Below are 20,457 nucleotides of genomic sequence, written 5' to 3' on the forward strand. Positions count from 1 at the left end.
ATTCACAATATCCAGATTGCAATCTCAGTTTCTTGCTTGTTCTTCGTTTGCTTGCAGGAAACAGACCCTCGTGGTCAGGTTGATCATTCTCCGGCGTGGTCAATAACCCTCGGAAGTTGGTTTAGTGATTGCTAAAGCGCGACGTCTCGCACGTTCGTAGTCGGATCGTCAAGGTCGACTCCCACAGAAAACGATAGCCACCATCTCATCGAAACATCGGGACACCTTTGCCTCTATCAAGTGGTATCAGATTTTCAGGTTGCTCGGTGAGATTTTATAGTTTTTCATAGTTTAGATCGAGTCTATTCTTCGTACCTATAGTCCACGAAAAAGCCAAAAAAATTATGGTTAGTTCATCCTATCCGAACCAATCTGAGCCTTTGCATAATCTTTTCTGTATTTGCTTTGTTGAATTTGCGGTTGCATCGTCCTGTCAAGTTGCTGGTCTTAGCGTCTAGTCCTTTAGAGTTTCGAGTTCTGTTCATAGGTTGTCACGTCGCTGCTGCCATATATCACCACCGCATCATCATCATCGTTGCTGCCATATACCACCACCACACCAACTTCATCGTCGCTGCCATATTCACCACCAATCTGAGTCCATATACGCCACCACATATCCGCCGCCATCACGCCAATCCGAGTTCACCTGCAACATATATCCGCCACCAGTCCGATTTCCACCAGATTCATCGCCACTAGCAGTCCGAGATTCCACCAGATTCATCTTTGCCACCAGTCCTAGTCCGAGTCCAGTAATTGTTGCATTATTTTCGAGTTCCAGATCACGCCATACTCCGAGTCGTGACAGAGTAGGACTCTCGAGATTCCATGCTACCCGCAGAAGAAAAATAGTTCCAAACACAAAAAAAACTAAGTCTGGAAAATTCTGGCTAGGCAGTTTTTAGACCATTTGTAGACTTTTTCGAAAAAAAATTGTTGCGCAGCCAAAAAAAGAGGGAAAAAAGTGAAAAAAAGGAAAAAAATTCAGAGTGTGCTCCTCCATTGTTTACGTGCAGCGCCGTGATTTTGTTAGTGTTCTAGGCTCGCGTCTCTAGCATGGTCTAGCCTAGGACCAGCACAGTACCGTCGTTGAGTGTTTATTCAACTTTGCATCTCTGAATTGATTATTGCTGACCCTTTTTGCTACCATATTATAAGCCTTCGCAGCTCCACATACATCTATGTCATGCGTTTGACTCTCCCTGGGAATCGCTCTATCCAAGCTTTGAGAGTTTTGACTACGACGGTTGCCGATCACCGCCTGTTGCTGGGTAAGAACTGGTAAGAATTTGAGATTTGCTTGACGGATTTGTGACACCACCACCACCTCTTGTTAGTAGTCTGTAGGATCATATTCTTGTGTGTTTCTATTGTTACTAACCATGGCAGGATCACAAGCCGACGAGACTGACTGGGAGAACATGACGAATAAGGAGTTGCATGATAAATTTCAGCAAATGATGAGTGGACAGGTGCAAGATGTGCTAAATAGATTTGAAGAGGCCATGGAGAAGATAGATGGCATGGAGAAGACGTTTGAAACAAAGCTCGATAACAGGTTTAATGAATTGCTCGCGCGTCTTACACCACCACCACCGGCTGCACCTAACGCACCTCTACAACAACAAGGACAACGACTACCTACACATCGTGAAACAGCCCTCCGCCAAGCGAGCCGTCTCCCTCTTGCACCTGGCCAAACTGTTGGTGCTCCTGTTGATACTTCTGTTGCTCCTACTGCTGATGCGGAGGAGGATGATTTTGCCCAAGATTACGAGGATGAGGTTGATCAAAATCAGAACTACATCCCACCACCAGCACAGCCACCACCAGGTCATCCACATGCAAATAATGGCAATGGTAGGGCTCACCCTCAGGTACGAGATCATGACAATCTCCCTAAACTAAAATTGAATATTCAACCATTTGAGGGTAGATATGTTCCTGATATATATCTTACTTGGGAGTTACAAACTGAACAACGATTTACATGTTTACAATATCCCGAGGAGAGACGTGTTCCTGCTGCTGTTTGTGCATTCACTAGTTTTGCATGTGTTTGGTGGTCTGAGCATTGTAGATTATGTCCTATTCCAGCTACTTGGGCTGCTTTGAAAACTGCTATGCGTACTTATTGGGTTCCACCATATTATCAACGTGAATTACTTCAAAAATTGCAGCGTTTAAGACAAGGAAAAAATTATGTAGAAGATTATTATCAGGAATTACAAACTGGCATGATTAGATGTGGTATTGTTGAGGAGAATGAAGCTATGCTTACATGTTTTATGGGTGGATTAAATGGAGAGATTCAGACCATCCTAGAGTATAAGGAGTATAATAATATCACTCGTTTATTCCATCTTGCTTGTAAAGCTGAACGTGAAGTGCAGGATCGACAGGCATTGGCGCGAACTAACTTTTCTGCAGGTCGATCTTCATCATGGACACCACGCGCATCCTCTACTTCCACTCCACCAGCACCTCCATCAGGTGCCACCTCCAGCCGTGATACAAGAAAGCAGGCACAATCACCACTATCTGCCAAGAGCACACCTGCTGGACCTGCGCAGAGCTCTTCTTCTTCCATCACATCAACAGGGCACACAAGTGATATTATTTGTTGTCCTTGGAAGGGAAGAGGACATTTTGCGAGAGAATGCCAATCTCAGCGTGTGATGATTGCTACTGAGGATGGTGGGTATGAGTCCGCTAGTGACTATGATGAGGAGACTTTGGCTCTTATTACACGTGGAGAACACGGTGGAGATGATTCTGATCATGAGACGCAATACATCGCTGCTAAAGATGCTAACAGGTATGAATGTTTAGTTGCTCAACGTGTTTTGAGTGTGCAGGTTACACAAGCTGAGCAAAATCAGAGGCATAATTTGTTCCATACAAAGGGAGTTGTGAAGGAACGTTCTGTTCGCGTCATCATAGATGGAGGGAGCTGAAATAACTTGGCTAGCATGGAGATGGTGGAGAAGCTATCTCTCACCACAAGACCACATCCACATCCTTACTACATCCAATGGTTCAACAACAGCAGCAAGGTTAAGGTAACACGTACTGTTCGTGTGCATTTTAGTATCTCTACATATGCTGATTATGTTGATTGTGATGTGGTACCTATGCAAGCATGTTCCTTATTACTTGGTAGACCATGGCAATTTGATAAAAATTCTGTACACCATGGTAGAAACAATCAGTATACTCTTGTTCGTAAGGATAAAAATATTACTTTGCTTCCTATGACTCCTGATTCCATTTAGAAAGATGATATTAATAGAGCTAATAAAGCAAAACAGGAGAAAAATAAGAGTGAAAATCAGATTGTGGCAAAAGAATTTGAGCAAAAAATGCAGCCTAATAATAAACAATCTAGTGTTGCTTCTGAAATTAAATTGAAAAGTGCATGTTTACTTGCCACCAAATCTGATATTGATGATCTAGATTTTAGCAAATCTGTTTGCTATGCTTTTGTGTGCAAAGAGGCATTATTTTCATTCGAGGACGTGCCTTCCTCTTTACCTCCTGCTGTCACTAACATTTTGCCGGAGTTCGCTGACGTCTTTCCACAAGACGTGCCACCGGGATTACCACCTATTCGAGGGATTGAGCATCAAATTGACTTAATTCCCGGTGCATCATTACCCAACCGTGCACCATACCGTACCAATCCAGAGGAGACGAAGGAGATTATGCGTCAAGTACAAGAACTGCTCGACAAAGGTTATATACGCGAATCCCTTAGTCCTTGTGCTGTTCCTATCATTTTAGTGCCGAAAAAGGATGGTACGTCGCGTATGTGCGTTGATTGTAGAAGCATTAATAATATTACTATTCGTTATCGTCATCCTATTCCTAGGCTAGATGATACGCTTGATGAATTGAGTGGCTCTACAATATTCTCCAAAGTTGATTTGCGTAGTGGATACCATCAAATTCGTATGAAATTGGGAGATGAATGGAAAACAACATTTAAAACTAAGTTTGGATTATACGAGTGGTTAGTCATGCCTTTTGGGTTAACTAATGCACCTAGTACTTTCATGAGGTTAATGAACGAAGTTTTACGTGGTTTCATTGGACGATTTGTGGTAGTTTACTTTGATGACATATTGATTTATAGCAAATCTTTGGAGGAACATTTGGAACATTTACGTGTTGTTTTTATTGCTCTACGTGATGCACGTTTGTTTGGTAACCTTGGAAAGTGCACCTTTTGCACCGACCGAGTATCTTTTCTTGGCTAGGTTGTTACTCCATAGGGAATTGAAGTTGATAAAGCCAAGATTGAAGCTATTGAGAGTTGGTCGCAGCCCAAAATGGTCACACAAGTGAGGAGTTTCCTTGGCCTCGCTGGTTTCTATAGGCGTTTTGTGAGAGATTTCAGCACCATTGCTGCACCTCTCAACGAGCTTACAAAGAAGGATGTGCCTTTTGTTTGGGGTACCGCACAAGAAGAAGCCTTCACGGTATTGAAAGATAAGTTGACACATGTTCCTTTACTCCAACTTCCTAATTTCAATAAGACTTTTGAGCTTGAATGTGATGCTAGTGGAATTGGATTAGGAGGTGTGTTATTACAAGATGGCAAAACTGTTGCATACTTTTCGGAAAAATTGAGTGGGCCTAGTCGGAACTATTCTACTTATGATAAAGAATTTTATGCTCTTGTTAGGACCTTAAAAACATGGCAACATTATTTATGGCCAAAGGAATTTGTTATACATTCTGATCATGAATCTTTGAAACACATTAAAAGTCAAGCAAAACTGAACCGTAGACATGCTAAATGGGTTGAATTCATTGAGACTTTCCCTTATGTCATTAAACACAAGAAGGGTAAAGAAAATGTTATTGCTGATGCATTGTTTCGTCATTATACTATGCTTTCAAAACATGACTTTAAAATATTTGGTTTGGAGACCATCAAAGATCAATATGTGCATGATGCTGAATTTAAAGATGTATTGCAGAATTGTAAGGAAAGGAGAACTTGGAACAAGTTCGTTCCTAACGATGGATTTGTGTTTCGTGCTAACAAGCTATGCATTCCAGCTAGCTCCGTTCGTCTTTTGTTGTTGCAGGAGGCGCATGGAGGAGGACTAATGGGACACTTTGGTGTGAATAAGATGGAGGACGTACTTGCTACACATTTCTTTTGGCCAAAGATGAGACGGGATGTTGAGCGTTTTGTTGCTCGCTGCACTACATGTCAAAAAGCTAAGTCACGACTCAATCCTCATGGTTTATATATGCCTTTGCCTGTACCTAGTGTTCCTTGGGAGGATATATCGATGGACTTTGTTTTAGGTTTACCTCGAACAAAGAAGGGGAGGGATAGCATATTTGTTGTCATGGATAGGTTCTCAAAAATGGCACACTTTATACCATGTCATAAAAGCGATGATGCTGTTAATGTTGCTGATTTGTTCTTTCGTGAAATTATTCGCTTGCATGGTGTGCCAAATACTATTGTTTCAGATCGTGATACTAAATTTCTTAGCCACTTTTGGAGATGTTTATGGGCTAAGTTGGGGACTAAACTGCTTTTTAGTACTACTTGTCACCCCCAAACTGATGGACAAACTGAAGTAGTCAATAGAACATTGTCTACTATGCTTACGGCTGTTTTGAGGAATAACAAGAAAATGTGGGACGAATGCTTGCCTCATATTGAATTTGCTTATAATCGTTCATTGCATTCTACTACTAAGATGTGCCCTTTTGAAATTGTGTATGGTTTCCTACCTCATGCACCTATTGATTTGTTGCCTCTTCCATCTTCGGAGAAGGTTAATTTTGATGCTAAAGAACGTGTTGAATTAATTTTAAAAATGCATGAGTTAACTAATGAAAACATTGAGCGTATGAATGCTAAATATAAACTTGCTGGAGATAAGGGTAGAAACCATGTTGTGTTTGCACCTGGAGATCTTGTTTGGTTACATTTGCGTAAGGATAGATTTCCTAATTTGCGCAAATCAAAGCTAATGCCATGTGTTGATGGTCCTTTTAAGGTGTTAGAGAAAATAAATGATAATGCATATAAACTTGAGCTGCCTGCAGATTTTGGGGTTAGTCCCACTTTTAACATTGCAGATTTGAAGCCTTATTTGGGTGACGACGATGAACTTTCGTCGAGGACGACTTCATTTCAAGAAGGGGAGGATGATGAGGACGTCAATACCATTGTTACACCCACAGCCCCTGCTGCTATACATACTCGACCAATTACTAGAGCTCGCGCACGCCAATTGAATTATCAGGTACTTTTGTTTCTTGGTAACGATTCTAATGTTCATGAGAATATGATGCTGCCTAAATTGGATACATTTGTTTTGCTTACAAATGAAGGGCCTAGCTTGGACAAGAAAGATGAACCTTGGAGCGAGTTCAATCATGGAGATGATGGCATGCACAAGGGGAACAAGAACGGAGTTACAAGTGATGATTCCAGGACTCTGAAGCCACCATAATGAGTGCATGAAGCATGGGATGAAATATACAAGATGCCACTTCATAAATTTCGTCCAGAGGATATTTTAGGTGCTGCGTCACCTTATTATTGGGTCAGGCCCATGTATTTTCGAAGTACTTAAGTATAGGCTGTTTTTAGTATCTGTATGTGTGGGGAAACAAGAGTTAGGTTTGGTTTCGGACCCCTCCACCAAGGGCCATGAAATTCCCCCTCTCTCCTCCATATATACAGCCCTTAGGGCATCGTTTAGACTTTGGGTTTTGTTTAGATTAAAAGTTCGCCATAGCTGCAACTTCGCGTACTTCGTTTGTGTCCAAAAACCAGAACAACACGTCACAGAACCCCACCTTGATCAATAAAGCTTTCATCTTATATTCGCAATATCCAGATCGCAATCTCAGTTTCTTGCTTGTTCTTTGTTTGTTCACAGGAAACATGCCCTCGTGGTCAGGTTGATCGTGCTCCGGCGTGGTCAATTACCCCTCGGAGTTGGTTTAGCGATTGCTAAGGCGCGATGTCTCGCACGTTCGTAGTCGGATCGTCAAGGTTAACTCCCACAAAAAACGATAGCCACCATCTCATCGAAACATCGGGACACCTTTGCCTCTATCACCATGGACATGTGCGTGAAAGTTTGAGCCCTTGTGCCGTTCCGGTCATTCTTTTGCAAAACGTGATGGTAGTTTTCGCATGTGCTCCGATTGTAGACCTATCAATGCTATCATCATAGGTATCCCATTCCATGCCTAGATGATATGCTTGATGAGCTTAGCTGTGCCACTATATTTTCCAAAATTAATCTTAAGAGTGGTTACTATCAAATCCGCATACAAGAGGGTGATGAATGGAAAACCGCCTTCAAAACCAAGTTTGGTTTGTATGAGTGGTTAGTCATGCCTATGGATCTCTCGGAAGCACCGGGCACTTTTATGCGCCTTGTGAATCATGTATTTCGCCCTTACATTGGTATATTTGTTGTGGTTTACTTCGATGACATTCTTCTGTTTAGCAAATCTATTATGGAGCATGTCACCCATGTCCGCACCGTTTTGCAAACTCTTAGAAAAGAGCGACTCTATGCTAATATGGAGAAATGCCTTTTTGGTGTTGATAAGCTCGTTTTCTTGGGTTTTGTTGTTTCTTCTAAGGGTATTCATGTGGATGAGTCCAAGATTAATGCTATTAAGACTTGGCCGCAACCAACCAACTTGCATCAAGTGCGTAGTTTTCTTGGCCTTGCGGGTTTCTATCGTCGCTTTGTAAAGGATTTTAGCACCATTGCTTCGGCTTTGTATGCTTTGAGCAAGAAGAATGCGCCTTTAGTTTGGGGACCATCCCAAGATACCGCATTCAATGAACTAAAGAATTTGCTTACTCATGCTCCCCGTGCTTGCTTTACCCAACTTTGACAAGCCTTTTGAAATTCATTGCGATGCTAGTGGTAATGGCATAGGAGGTGTGTTAACGCAAGAGAAGCGCCCCATAGCTTACTTTAGTGAGAAAATTTTCGGAGCACAACTCAATTATCCCATCTATGACAAACAGCTATATGCTTTAGTCCACGTTTTGCATGAATGGGAACACTACCTTCGTCCCCATGAGTTTATCATTCACACCGATCATGAGACTCTCAAGTATCTTAAGGGACAAACTAAGTTGAACAAGCGTCATGCTAAATGGAGTGAATTTATTGAGTCTTTTCCCTATGTCATCAAGTACATCAAGGGTAAAGAAAACATAGTATCGGAGGCTCTTTCCCGCATTTTCATGCTTGTCAGGCAACTTGAGTTAGATGTCATTGGCTTCGAGCATATCAAAGACTTATATGAGCATGATACAACTTTTGCCATTCCTTATGCCAAGTGTTTGTCGAATACATCTTGGGAACGCTATTACATCAAAGATGGCTACCTTTTGAGAGCTAACAAACTTTGCATTCCCGAGTCCTCGCTTTGTTTATTGCTTTTGCAGGAATCTCATGGAGGAGGCTTAATGGGACACTTAGGATGCGACAAGACGTTCGCCACGCTCTCGAAAAACTACTTTTGGCCTAAGATGTTTCGGGATGTCAATCATTTCACCAACCGGTGTTCTACATGTCGCAAAGCTAAGTCCAAAGCTCAATCTCATGGTCTCTATAGGCCTTTACCAATTCCATACCAGCCTTGGGAAGACATTAGCATGGACTTTGTACTTGGTTTGCCTAGGACTCGCAATGGGAAAGATTCCATATTTGTCGTTGTGGACCGTTTCTCCAAAATGGCACATTTTATTCCTTGTCACAAGATAGAGGATGCTTCACATGTTGCTATTCTCTTTTGTAGGGAAATATTGCGTCTCCATGGTGTGCGAAAGACAATTGTCTCGGACGCGACGTCAACTTCCTTAGCTACTTTTGGAAGACCCTATGCGCCAAGCTCAGAATCAAGCTACCCTCTTCCATGGCGTACCATCCTCAAACCGACGGCCAAACGGAGGTGACAAACCGCACACTCTCCGCTCTACTTCGAATACTCATCAAGAAGAACATCAAGGAGTGGGAGGAGTGTCTACCCATTGCCGAGTTCGCCTACAACCGAGCAAGACACTCAACAACCAGCAAGTCCCCTTTCGAGGTCGCCTACGGATTCACCCTTTGTCACCATTGGATATTCTACCTCTTCCACTCCAAGAGCGAATGAATTTGGATGCAAGTGCACGAGTGACCCATCTCAAGAAGGTGCATGAAGATACAAGAAACACCATCGAGCGCCAAGTACAATGCCTTGCGACCAAGCTCAACGTCAACAAGCAACCTATGGTCTTCAACATTGGTGATCTTGTGTGGCTACACCTTCGCAAGGAGCGCTTTCCACAAGAACGCAAGTCTAAGCATCGACGACGAGCAGATGGACCCTTCAAGGTGCTCGCACGCTACAACGACAAGGCTTACAAGATTGACCTCCCGCGTGACAAGTACAACGTGAGCGACATCTTCAACATCAAAGATCTCTCTCCCTTCCATGGTGATGAAGAACTCGATCCCCATGGATGCCACCTCAACTATCCAAGCTCCAAGTGGACCAATTACAAGGGCTCGGGCACGTGCTATTCAATCCGAGGTGACATCACTCCTACTTGAGTTATCCCCGTCTTCAAGTGAGACATGGCTACTGCCTAAGTCCGAGATACTATGTGTCATCAGGTACAACGCTCAAGACTCGGAGCCGAGGACTGTAGAAGAAGAGACAGGCGTCAACACTCTGGACAGCCCGAAACTTCCAGCCAGAGGCCGGAACATCCGGCCCCCGGACCTTCCGGCCGACCCGGAGCTTCCGTCCGCCGATGACTTCGACTAGCCCAGGCGTGCCAAATTTCGGGTTAGCCCGGACCCCGTCCCGGACCTTCCGGCGCCAGGAACCTCCGGCCTGCTCGGACCTTCCGGCCCACGGATGCCAGCACACCACCACCGCACCAACTCTCTAGTTAGGCCGGACCCTCCCCGGAACCTCCAGCGCCTGGAACTTCCGGCCCTGCCTACGCGCAGCCACTTGGGCCGAGGCTCGTGTACTCTTTCGTCACCTACACTATATATACTCTATCCCGTATGACTTTCTAGGGTTAGCGCTGGTTTAGCTCATACTTAGAGATAGAGCTTCGCTCATCCACATCGGATATACTCCTCGTGAGAGACCGCGGCCTCTTCGGAGAAGATCCCTTTGGGTTCAAGCCCCCTTTTTGAGGGAAGATCCCCCCCGTGGATTCAAGACCTCCTCACGGAGAAGACCGGCTACCTTTGTATCGTCCTTAGTTGTCCGTGGATTCGTGTATCGTTCTATGTACCCGAGGATCTAGCACATGTGTGACTTGTTCTTGTTAGTTTGAGTGTTCCTCTTGTTTTCCCCTTGTGTTTTCCCTCGTTTCCCTCCTCGTGTTCTTCGCATTCTTCGTGGGATCCGCTCCTTTCGTGAAAGATCTGGCTATTAGGGTTCCTACCCTACATCAAAAACCCTCTCTGACCAGATCCAAGTTTGAACAACTTTGCATGACCAACTGCCTCCTTTTGATCCCAATTTTTGTGGACATGTTCAAATCCTGAAATGATGAGACTACACGAAGTGGTCCACCAAGGAGAAGAGTTTAGCTTAGCTAGATCTAAGAAAGTACATTTCTGTTGATTTCTAGGGTTTACAAAAGTACATTCTGACCTTGTCCAAAAGAGCTCAAATTCTATCACAATGAAAAATGATCATTCTCAACACCCCATCAAATGGGACAAGGAGTAGTTGAGTGCAAGTGACTCAAACTTGAATCAAACACCTTCTACCACTGTCGGTGGAAATGACACCTATAGAATCACTAGGATCCCTTCTACGGTTGGCGGGCGTGGGGTTGTGCAAAGAGCGGGTCTAGTAGCCAGCACAAAGATCGTTTACCCAGGTTTGGGCCGCAAGGATGCGTAATACCCTAGTCCTGCTTTGCTATATATTTGAGTGTTCTTGGGCTTTCGAACTAGCTGCGATGCGTGCGTAGTACAAAAGATCTGAATCCTTCACCAGTACGCTTCGGGCCTCCTTTTATAGTCAAAAGGGGTCGCCACAGTGGCACACAGGATGTGGAAAGGTGTACAGTGGCTAAGCCTATCGCCTGTCATTACGGGACAAGGCGCATTAAATGCGCTCCTTAGGTGTCCCATTGCTTCATCGGGGGCGGTAACGAGGCCCGTCCCGTCCGTCACCGCTCCACCTTACCCTAACACGCATTGAGGCCAACGAGGCATGCATCGCCACGTAGGCTGATAGGCTGCTGAGTCGGCATGGTGGTAAGGTCTTCACGAAGATCTGTATGCCGCCATGCTGGTGTTTGGCTAGTTGGATTAGAATCCACATACTGCCACGTGAGTAATAGCCTCAGTTGGTGGGTTGGCTGCTGAGCTGGGGCGGCAAGGTCTTGTCGCGGTCCCGCATATATTCCTGGCAAGGGTCTTGCCGGGGTCTCGTGAGCTCCCTCGACTAGAGTCTTGCCGGGGCCTTGCGAGTGTTTTCGGCTGTCGGGGCCTCGGGGGCATCCTCGGCAAGGCGCCTTGCGATTGTCTTGTTTTCTGGTCATCGTCTAGTCTTGTGGTTTCTTTGTCTTCACAAAGATCTACATGCCAACTATGCAGGTGCTTCCCGAGCCTTGGTTCCAATGCCGTCGATGGTGTCGGTACTCTTAGGCCCATGGCTGTCTGCGATGTTGGCGTTGGGTGAGCTGCCCCGGCAAGGCTCTTGCCGGGGCTGCGTAGGCCGCCCCGGCAAGGATCTTGCCGGGTAAAAACCCGTTTTGCTGCTCCGTCTTCTGCACCCCTGGCTGGAGCGCTGCTCTGGTATTCTTGTGCTTCTGTTTCCTCCTTTTGTCCCGCTAAGTGTGGTCGCAGGTGTGGCTCTGACTGCCCGTGCACAAGTAGAGGGGTAAAAAGGAAAGCCCCTACATTTGTACACCAACCGGAGGTCCCGGGCCTTGGCCACACATAAGCGCAACCCGTTGTTGGGCCGGGCCCAGAACGGTGCATGGGCACGTGGGGCGGAGTTTTTATTGCGGTAATTCTCTTGCCCGTCCCGCTTCCCCACGACCCGTGTTGAATGCGTGACATGGGGGTCGTGCATGGAATGACCACAACATGCTTGCGTCATCCATGGTGAACAGTAAAGAGGCGCCTTGCGTGCTCTCTCGAAACGTCAGAGCCGCTGCTCATTAACTCTCTCCGCCTTGGAACAGTCGTCCCAAGTTTCCCACTACGCTTGCTCCTTACGCCACGTACGCCGCATGCATGGCACGGGGTAGTTGACAGACGCATGGAATATGGGAAGGCGTGCGAGGGCCAATACTCACGTGCCTTCAATTGGGCGGGGAGGGCGGTCGATGGCCTCTCTTGCTGCCACTTTAATGAGCCGGATTCGAGCGGGCTCTTCAGAGGCGTAGAGCTAGTCTTTCGGCCTCCCCTTCCCAGCTATTAAAAGGGAACTCAGGGGTAGGAGGCAGAGCATCTCCCTACGTCTCCCCATTGTCTTCATCCCCACCTATGGTCATGGCGAGGGGGCGTGGCCGCGGCCGTTCTTTTGCGGAGGCGACCAGGTCCTCCTCCCGCCAGAGAGTTGCGGCGGTAAAGGAAGAGCTAGATGCCTAGGGTGACGACCATGCTCGAGGCGGGGCCGGTGGACAGGGCTGCGGTCGGCGAGGCGGCCGAGGCAGAGGTGGGCGTGGAAGGGGGATGCCTGCTTCGTCCCCGTCTCTGTCGCCATCTCCCCCGCCAACTCCTACTTTGCTGAGTGGCCACGTCGGGGACTCGGCGCTCGAGTTTATCCTGCAGCTGCATGGGCTGCTGCGCCGCCGCCTCCGTCTTCCCCGGGCGTTCACGAGGGTGCTGGAGATTGACCAGCCACTGCAGCTAAGGCTTCACACGAAAGGGTGTTGCCATGGCGACATGTGGGTGAACACAGGGTTCCCCGCCCCTCAAGTGATGCTCCTTCGCCAGGGCTGGAAAACCTTAGCATGCGCCCATTGCTTGATGGATGGGCACGTCCTCTACTTCAAGCTAGCGGAGAGCGATTTTCTCTCCGTCAAGGTCTTTGGGCGCTCGGTACACAGGCTAGGGTGCTGTGCGGAGAGCTTGACTGATGGCGAAAGCTCTTCTTTGGGCGAGAGTGATGAGGAGGACAACGACATCGACGACGAGGGTAGTGGGTGGGAGGATGAAGGGTCCGACTAGGCGTCGGGCACACCATTCTTGGGAGACGCCGGCAGCACCATCATCTGCATCGCCAACTCCTTGAACTTCTTGGGGTCGTCGCCTTGGGCGGCTGGCGTTGGAGGGACGGGGAAGATGGAGAAGGCGGGTGGCAGGCCATCAAGTCAGAGTACAATGGCCTCGACGCCTTCGTCGCGTATTGCCGGGCCGCTGCCTCATCTTTCGGCTCTTCCTCCGGCACCGTCATCACCGGCCTCCTTCCGAACGATCGCCGATATGTTCTCTTGGTGTCTTCTGCTGCTCATACCTCACCTAGGCACTCCTTTTGCCCTTCTGCCATCTTGTTCCGTTTCCTAAGGAGAGGGACAAGAAAGGAATTACGGGCATCTTATCTCTTTTTAGTTTTTAGCCTACGGGCCTTTGTAAGATTTAAATATCGTAACCCCCTTGCTCATGTATGCATTCCATACGAATTTTAATGGTAAGCGATGTATTAATGAGGAGAAGGGTGTTTGCCGGGTTTTGTTTGCACGTGGGCGAGGGCCACACCAAGGAACGAGTCCTCGTTATCTTAAGATAAACACTGTACCCCGGCAACATGCCTTGCCATCTTTCTACTCTACAGCTCGGCTACACTCACGCCCTTGGCGGAGGTAGGGGCCGAGTAGGATTAGGCCCTTCGCTCGTGACCTTCCCATTGGACTACAACAAAGTTTCGACCCAAAGTAGGGTTTTCGGACACGGGACAGAGGGAGCAAGATGGTATGAGAGTGAGCGAAGTCTCATACATTCAAGTTTCATACGGAGGCACAGAGTGGGGAAAAAAACTTATCTAATGTCGCAACCCCGGCAACCCTTAATTGACGTGATCGGATCCTTAGACCTGCAACCCCCGGCAACCCTGGCTTGTCAGGGTTGGGGCGTCGGCCTGTTCTCTTTCTTCCAAAATAGCTCTGCAGAAATGTCCACGCACCCTGCGAACCAAAAAGGATGGGAAGGAATAGAGAGATGCATACTCGACCTCTATGCTAAGGGTTAGTCGCCGCCAAGCACTATCAACCCTAACATGGAGAGAGACTCAACCTAGCATGCATGTTAAAACTTAGGACACCAGCACTTCATTTATTTATGCTTAGGGTCTGTGCCTGGCTTTGTACAAAGGGTTACATGCCTTGCCGACAAGGCTTGCACAAAAGGTGGTTTGCCGGGGAGCCCGGCAACTGCGCATTATGGGTAAAACTTATGAAGATGTTCGATGTTCCAGGAGTTGCTCACTGGAATACCATCTTCGGTCTCTAGGCGGACTACGCCGGGCCTGGTGACTTGTATTACCCGATAAGGGCCTTCCCACTTTGGCGTCAACTTGTTGGAACTCTTGGCTGACTGAACGTGCCGAAGAATAATGTCGCCTTCCTCAAAGCTCCGGGCACAAACCTTGCGGCTATGGTAGCAGCGCAAGGCTTGCTGGTAGTGTGCTGCTCGCATAGCCGCCCGAAGACGATATTCCTCAAGGAGCGTTGCGTCATCTTGCCGCAACTACTCTTGCTCAAGATCATCATAAGCGAGCACTCGAGGTGACCCGTGTGTGAGTTTCATGGGGAGAACTGCTTCTACCCTGTAAACGAGGGAGAATGGGGTCTCGCCAGTGGCTCGATTTGGTGTCGTTCTGATTGACTAAAGAACCGCTGGCAATTCAACGGCCTTATTAACCAAGTGTTGTCCGCACTTGTGTAGCCTATCAAAAGTTCTTGTCCGGAGGCCTCGCAATACTTCAGCATTCGCCCTCTCACCCTAGTCGTTGGTTCGTGGGTGTGCAATAGAAGCAAAACAGACCTTGCTGCCGAGGTCCTGGATGTACTGCATGAAGGTGCGGCTCGTGAACTGCATGCCGTTGTCGGTGATGACTCTATTTGGCACACCAAACAGCAGACTAGTCCCTTGAAGAATTTGACGACCGACTGTGCTGTCACCTTTCTCACTGCTTCCACCTCCGGCCACTTTGTCAACTTGTCGATTGCGACGTACAAGTACTCAAAGCCCCCGACAGCATGGGGAAAGGGGCCAAGTATGTCGAGCCCCCAGACCGAGAATGGCCAGGAAAGAGGGATTGTCTGGAAAGCTTGAGCTGGTTGACGATGCTTCTTTGAATGTTACTAGCACGCTTCACACTTGGTTAATAAGGCCGTTGCATCCTGGAGGGCAGTGGGCCAGAAGAAACCTTGTCGGAATGCCTTGTCGGCAAGGGCCCTAGACCCTATGTGGGAGCCACATATGCCTCTATGGATCTCTACCAACAGCTCCAGTCCTTCCTCCCGGGGAATGCACTTCAATTTCACACTGTTCGGCCTTTTTCTGTACAGAACATCGTCGACGAACTGATACATGGCAGATCGACGGGCTACTTTCTCCGCCTCTTCCTGCTCCTCAGGAAGTTCCCCTGTTTGGAGGAATCGGACAGTATGTTGTGCCCATGCCGGAGCCTGAGGCTCGATGATAAGGGCTAATGGTGTTTCCTCTGCCATGGGAGCGGCTGTCTCTACGGCCAGGGCTTGACGCCCTACCGGAGTCTGTTGCCCCATGGCAGGCCCAGTGTCCATGGCAACATCTTTACCGGTGGCTCTTGGGAGCTCGGCGGGAAAGTAGTTGCCGGGGACTGATTTCCTCCACTTGTTCTGCCCTGTCGATGGTTCAAGGGATGGTTGAGTTAATCGAAGCACAAAAGTACCTGGTTACACAAGCAATTTGAAGGCAGCGTGTTTCGACAAGTAGTCGGCGATGCCGTTCTCCACTCGGGGAACATGTTCTGCTTGTATACCCTCAAAATGCTCTTCCAGCTTCCTCACTTCATCTACGTAGGCCTCCATCAATGGGCTTTGATAATCTTTGTTAACTGGCTCGACGACAAGCTGTGAATCACCCCTGACGATGATCTTCTTGATTCCGAGGTCTGCCGCGATCCTGAGACCGGCAAGAAACCCCTCATATTCAGCAGTGTTGTTTGTTGGCATCTCCCTGGGAAAGTGCATCTGGACTACATACTTGAGGTGCTCTTTGGTGGGTGTGATGAGCAGCACACCAGCACCGGCGCCTTGCAGCGAGAAATCCCCGTCAAAGTACATAATCCAATCGCGACTTGTTTCCTTGTCGGGGAGAGAGGTCTCCTGAATCTCTTCGTCGGGCATTGAGTTCCATTCCGCAATGAACTCCACCAAGACTCTACTCTGAATTTGTCGAAGTGCTTTCAAACTTTAAATGAAATCTCGACAGTTCCAAAGCCCATTCCACAATCCTCCCGGTTGCGTCTGGGTTATGCAATATCCTTTGCAACGGAAGCGGGTGACGAAGGTGATTTCGTGTGCTTGGAAGTAATGACGCAGCTTCCTCGAGGCCATAAGGAGGCTGAAGAGCAATCTACGCACACCGGAGTACCTTGACCTAGCCCCATACAAGAGGGAGCTGACAAAGTAAACCGGGTGATGCAACATCTTCTTCTTCTGCACTATTTCATTTGGTTGCATCGCTTCTGCTTCGCCAGCGCCAGACTCTACCGGGGCCTTGCCTTACCGGCACTAGGCCCTACGGGGGGACCTCTGGTTTGCCATCCGCCAGACCTGCCATTGCCATTGCCTCTTCACTGACCTCCCTCTGTGCCACTAGCACGGCGCTGACCACTTGGTTCGTTGCCGCTAGATATAGCAGCAACGGTTCTTGTGGTTTAGGCGCAACCAGTATTGGCGTAGAGGCGAGGTATTTCTTCAAATCTTGTAGGGTCTCCTCGGCCTCTGGGGTCCATTCCATTGGGCCCTCCTTTTTTAATATTTAGAAAAAGGGAAGGGCACGTTCAGAAGACTTGGAGATGAATCTGCTCATGGCGGCAACGCAGCCAGCAAGCCGACATACATCCTTGATCCGCCTAGGTGCCTTGATCTGCTCAATGGCCTTGATCCTGTCTGCATTCGCTTCGATCCCATGCTTTGACACAAAGAACCCGAGAAGTTTGCCGTACGGAACGCCTAAGACACACTTCTCAAGATTCAGCTTGAGGTTGATCTTGTGCAAATTTCCAAACATCTCTTCCAAATCTTGTACGAGTGTTGCCGTGTCCTTGGTTTTGACCACTATGTCATCCATATAAGCTTCCATATTTCTATGTAGTTGGGGCTCAAAACCAATTTGGACTGCTCTTGCAAACTTTGAGCCAGCACTCTTCAACCCGAAAGGCATTCATAAGAAACAATACGTACCACATGGGGTGATGAATGTTGTCTTCTCTTCATCTTCTCTCGTCATGAAGATCTGGTGGTATCCCGAGTAGGCGTCAAGGAACGATAACAAGTCACACCCGACCGTGGAGTCAACAATCTGGTCAATGCGCGGCAACGGGAAAGGGTCCTTCGGACAAGCCTTATTGATATCTGTGTAATCAATACACAACCTCCATGTCCCATTTGCCTTGCGCACCACCACCGGATTGGCCAACCACGTCGGATGAAGTACTCCCCTCACCAAGCCTGCCGCTTCTAACTTCCTGATCTATTCTGTGATGAACTCCTGCTGTTCCAAAGCTTGCTTCCTGACCTTCTGCTTGACGGGTCGCGCATGAGGGCAGACAGCAAGATGGTGCTCAATCACCTCCCTGGGAACACCGGGGCTGTCGGATGCTTTCCATGCAAACACATCGACATTCGCTCGCAAGAAGGTGACGAGCGCGCCTTCCTATTTACTGTCAAGGGAGGAGCTTATGGTGAAAGCCCCTCCCGTGCCATGCTCCTTGACGGACACCTTCTTGGTCTCTAGTGATGCAGCTCTGGATTTCTTGCTCTTGCCGGTGGAGCCCTCTGGCATGTCCTCGATGGGAGCACAGCACTACGAAGAGGTGCGCTTGCCGGAGTAGGTGCGAGAGGTCTTGCCGGTCTTCTAACGACACCTATGTAATCACTGGGATCCCTTCTACAGTTGGCGGGCGCGGGGTTGTGCAAAGAGCGGGTCTAGTAGCAAGCACAAAGATCGTTTACCCAGGTTTGGGCCGCAAGGATGCCTAATACCCTAGTCCTGCTTTGCTGTATATTTGAGTGTTCTTGGGCTTTCGAACTAGCTGCGGTGCATGCATAGTCCAAAAGATCCGAATCCTTCTCCAGTATGCTTAGGGCCTCCTTTTATAGTGAAATGGGGTCGCCACGGTGGCACACATGAGGTGGAAAGGTGTACAGTGGTTAACCTATCGCCTGTCATTACGGGACAAGGCGCATTAAATGCGCTCCTTAGGTGTCTCATTGCTTTATCGGGGGAGGTAACAAGGCCCATCCCGACCGTCGCCGCTCCACCTTACCCCGTCACGCGCCCAGGCCAACGAGGCATGCAGCGCCACGTAGGCTGATAGGCTGCTGAGTCGGCGTGGTGGTAAGTACTTCATGAAGATCTGCATGCCGCCACACTAGTGATTGGCTAGTTGGATTAGCATCCACGTACTGCCACGTGGGTACTAGCCTCAGTTGGTGGGTTGGCTGCTGTGCTGGGGCGGCGATGGGGTGGCAAGGTCTTGTCGCGGTCCTGCGTATATTCTCAGCAAGGGTCTTGCCGGGGTCTCGTGAGCGCCCTCGGCTAGAGTCTTGCCGGGGCCTTGCGAGTGTTTTTGGCAAGGAGCCTTGTCTGGGCCTCAGGGGCATCCTAGGAAAGGGGGCTTGCGATTGTCTTATTTTCTGGTCATCGTCTAGTCTTGTGGTTTCTTTGTCTTCACAAAGATTTGCATGCCAACTATACAGGTGCTTCCCGAGCCTTGGTTCCAATGCTGTCGATGGTGTCGGTACTCTTAGACCCAAGGGTGGCTGCGATGTTGGCGTTGGGTGAGCTGCCCCGACAAGGATCTTGCCGGGGCTGCGTAGGCCGCCCCCGCAAGGATCTTGCCGGGTAAAAACCCGTTTTGCTGCTCCGCCTTCTGCGCCCTTAGCTGGAGCGCTACTCTGGTATTGTTGTGCTTCGGTTTCCTCCCTTTGCCCCGGTAAGTGTGGCCGCAGGTGCGGCTCTGAATGCCCGTGCACAAGTAGAGGGGTAAAAAGGAGAGCCCCTACTTTTGTACACCGACAACCACATTTCCAAAAACACCATTTTGACCTCTTGCACTAATCTTCATGAGCCAAAAATTTTACCATAGCTCCTCCTAGTCCCCTTCTACCTCCAGTAAAATGGCAGCATCACAGATCAATTACTGGGGGGAGGGGTAAACTACCTCTTTCTCTCTCTGGACAACACATTTCTGTCTCTCTCTCAACCCCACCTCTCTCCCACTGGTTCACCAGGGCATAGAAGGCCACCTCAGACTTGTTTACTACTCCCTAGAACTACCAGACACCCTTGGTCGCGCCCACATTGTGAAAAAATGGCCATGCCAGCCATTTGCATGCTCCAGAGCGCGCTACAGTGCACCACCCTCTTCCCAACGCTCCCGACCACCTCAGCCCTCCCCCTCATGCCCGACGATGCTCCTCGACGTCCTCGACACGCCACGACCTGGTCCCCCTCCTCCTTCTCCCTCCTGCTACCTCCTTTCGCATGCGCGCCAGCCGCCCGAGAGCTCCAATGGCTAAGCTCACACGCGCGGTGCTCTTGCGCTCCCCTGCTCCTTATATCCCTTCCTCTGGACGTGGACCTCCTCCACGAACACCCTAGACACGCCCATACAAGCGCCCGTGGCTTGCAGCGACGGCAACAGCCTCGCCGGCGCACGAGCTGACGGTGTACCTCGCCCCCTTCCCTTAAAGACCACCCCGAGCCCTCTTTGGCCTCTAATCGCTCTCTCTCCCTCCGGTGCGTCACCCCGACCGGCTCACTCCTCTCCCTGCACCCTCGATGGCCGGAGAACCGCCGCCGCCACTGGGCTAAATTCGCGACGCCCAACCCCGTCCCCTCCACCTATGCATCTCAATGCACCTCCACCGACCCCCTGGAGCTCCCCCGCACTCCGGTTACTCCTCCTGGTGGCCGTAGTGCCATTCCCACTGTTAGCAGAATACATATTAGTGTGTTTATGTATGCGTAGTCACCGCATGCTCTCTCTCTCTGAGACGTGCTTAGCATCGTGGGTTAGTGGAGCTAGTGGCTCTCACACGTTCTCTCTGAACTGCCCCTGTAAACTGTATATATGCAGCGTCAGATGAATGGAAGTGGTGAGAGTTGAGTCCTATTTCTCGTCAACATGGTACCTGAGCAGGACCTGCACAATCGCTTTGGGTAGAGCTCCGCCAACCTTTCCATTGCTGCC

The 20,457-nt window shown here is 48.8% G+C and overlaps 1 protein-coding gene across 1 annotated transcript; it reads right to left on the reverse strand.

Annotated features, from left to right (window-relative positions):
• Positions 1-15,928: 15,928 nt before the first annotated feature.
• LOC147990601 (uncharacterized) lies at positions 15,929-17,270 on the reverse strand. Its single transcript, XM_087538312.1, has 2 exons — positions 17,100-17,270; positions 15,929-16,420 (listed from the first exon to the last, which is right to left on the reverse strand). The coding sequence occupies exons 1-2, from the start codon at positions 17,268-17,270 to the stop codon at positions 15,929-15,931; spliced, it is 663 nt and encodes a 220-aa protein (XP_087394438.1).
• Between the last annotated feature and the right edge of the window lie 3,187 nt (positions 17,271-20,457).

This window comes from Triticum urartu, chromosome 1A (assembly GCF_056163025.1).
Source record: "Triticum urartu cultivar PI428250 chromosome 1A, HENAU_Tu73, whole genome shotgun sequence".
In the NCBI taxonomy this organism is placed as follows: Eukaryota; Viridiplantae; Streptophyta; class Magnoliopsida; order Poales; family Poaceae; genus Triticum; species Triticum urartu.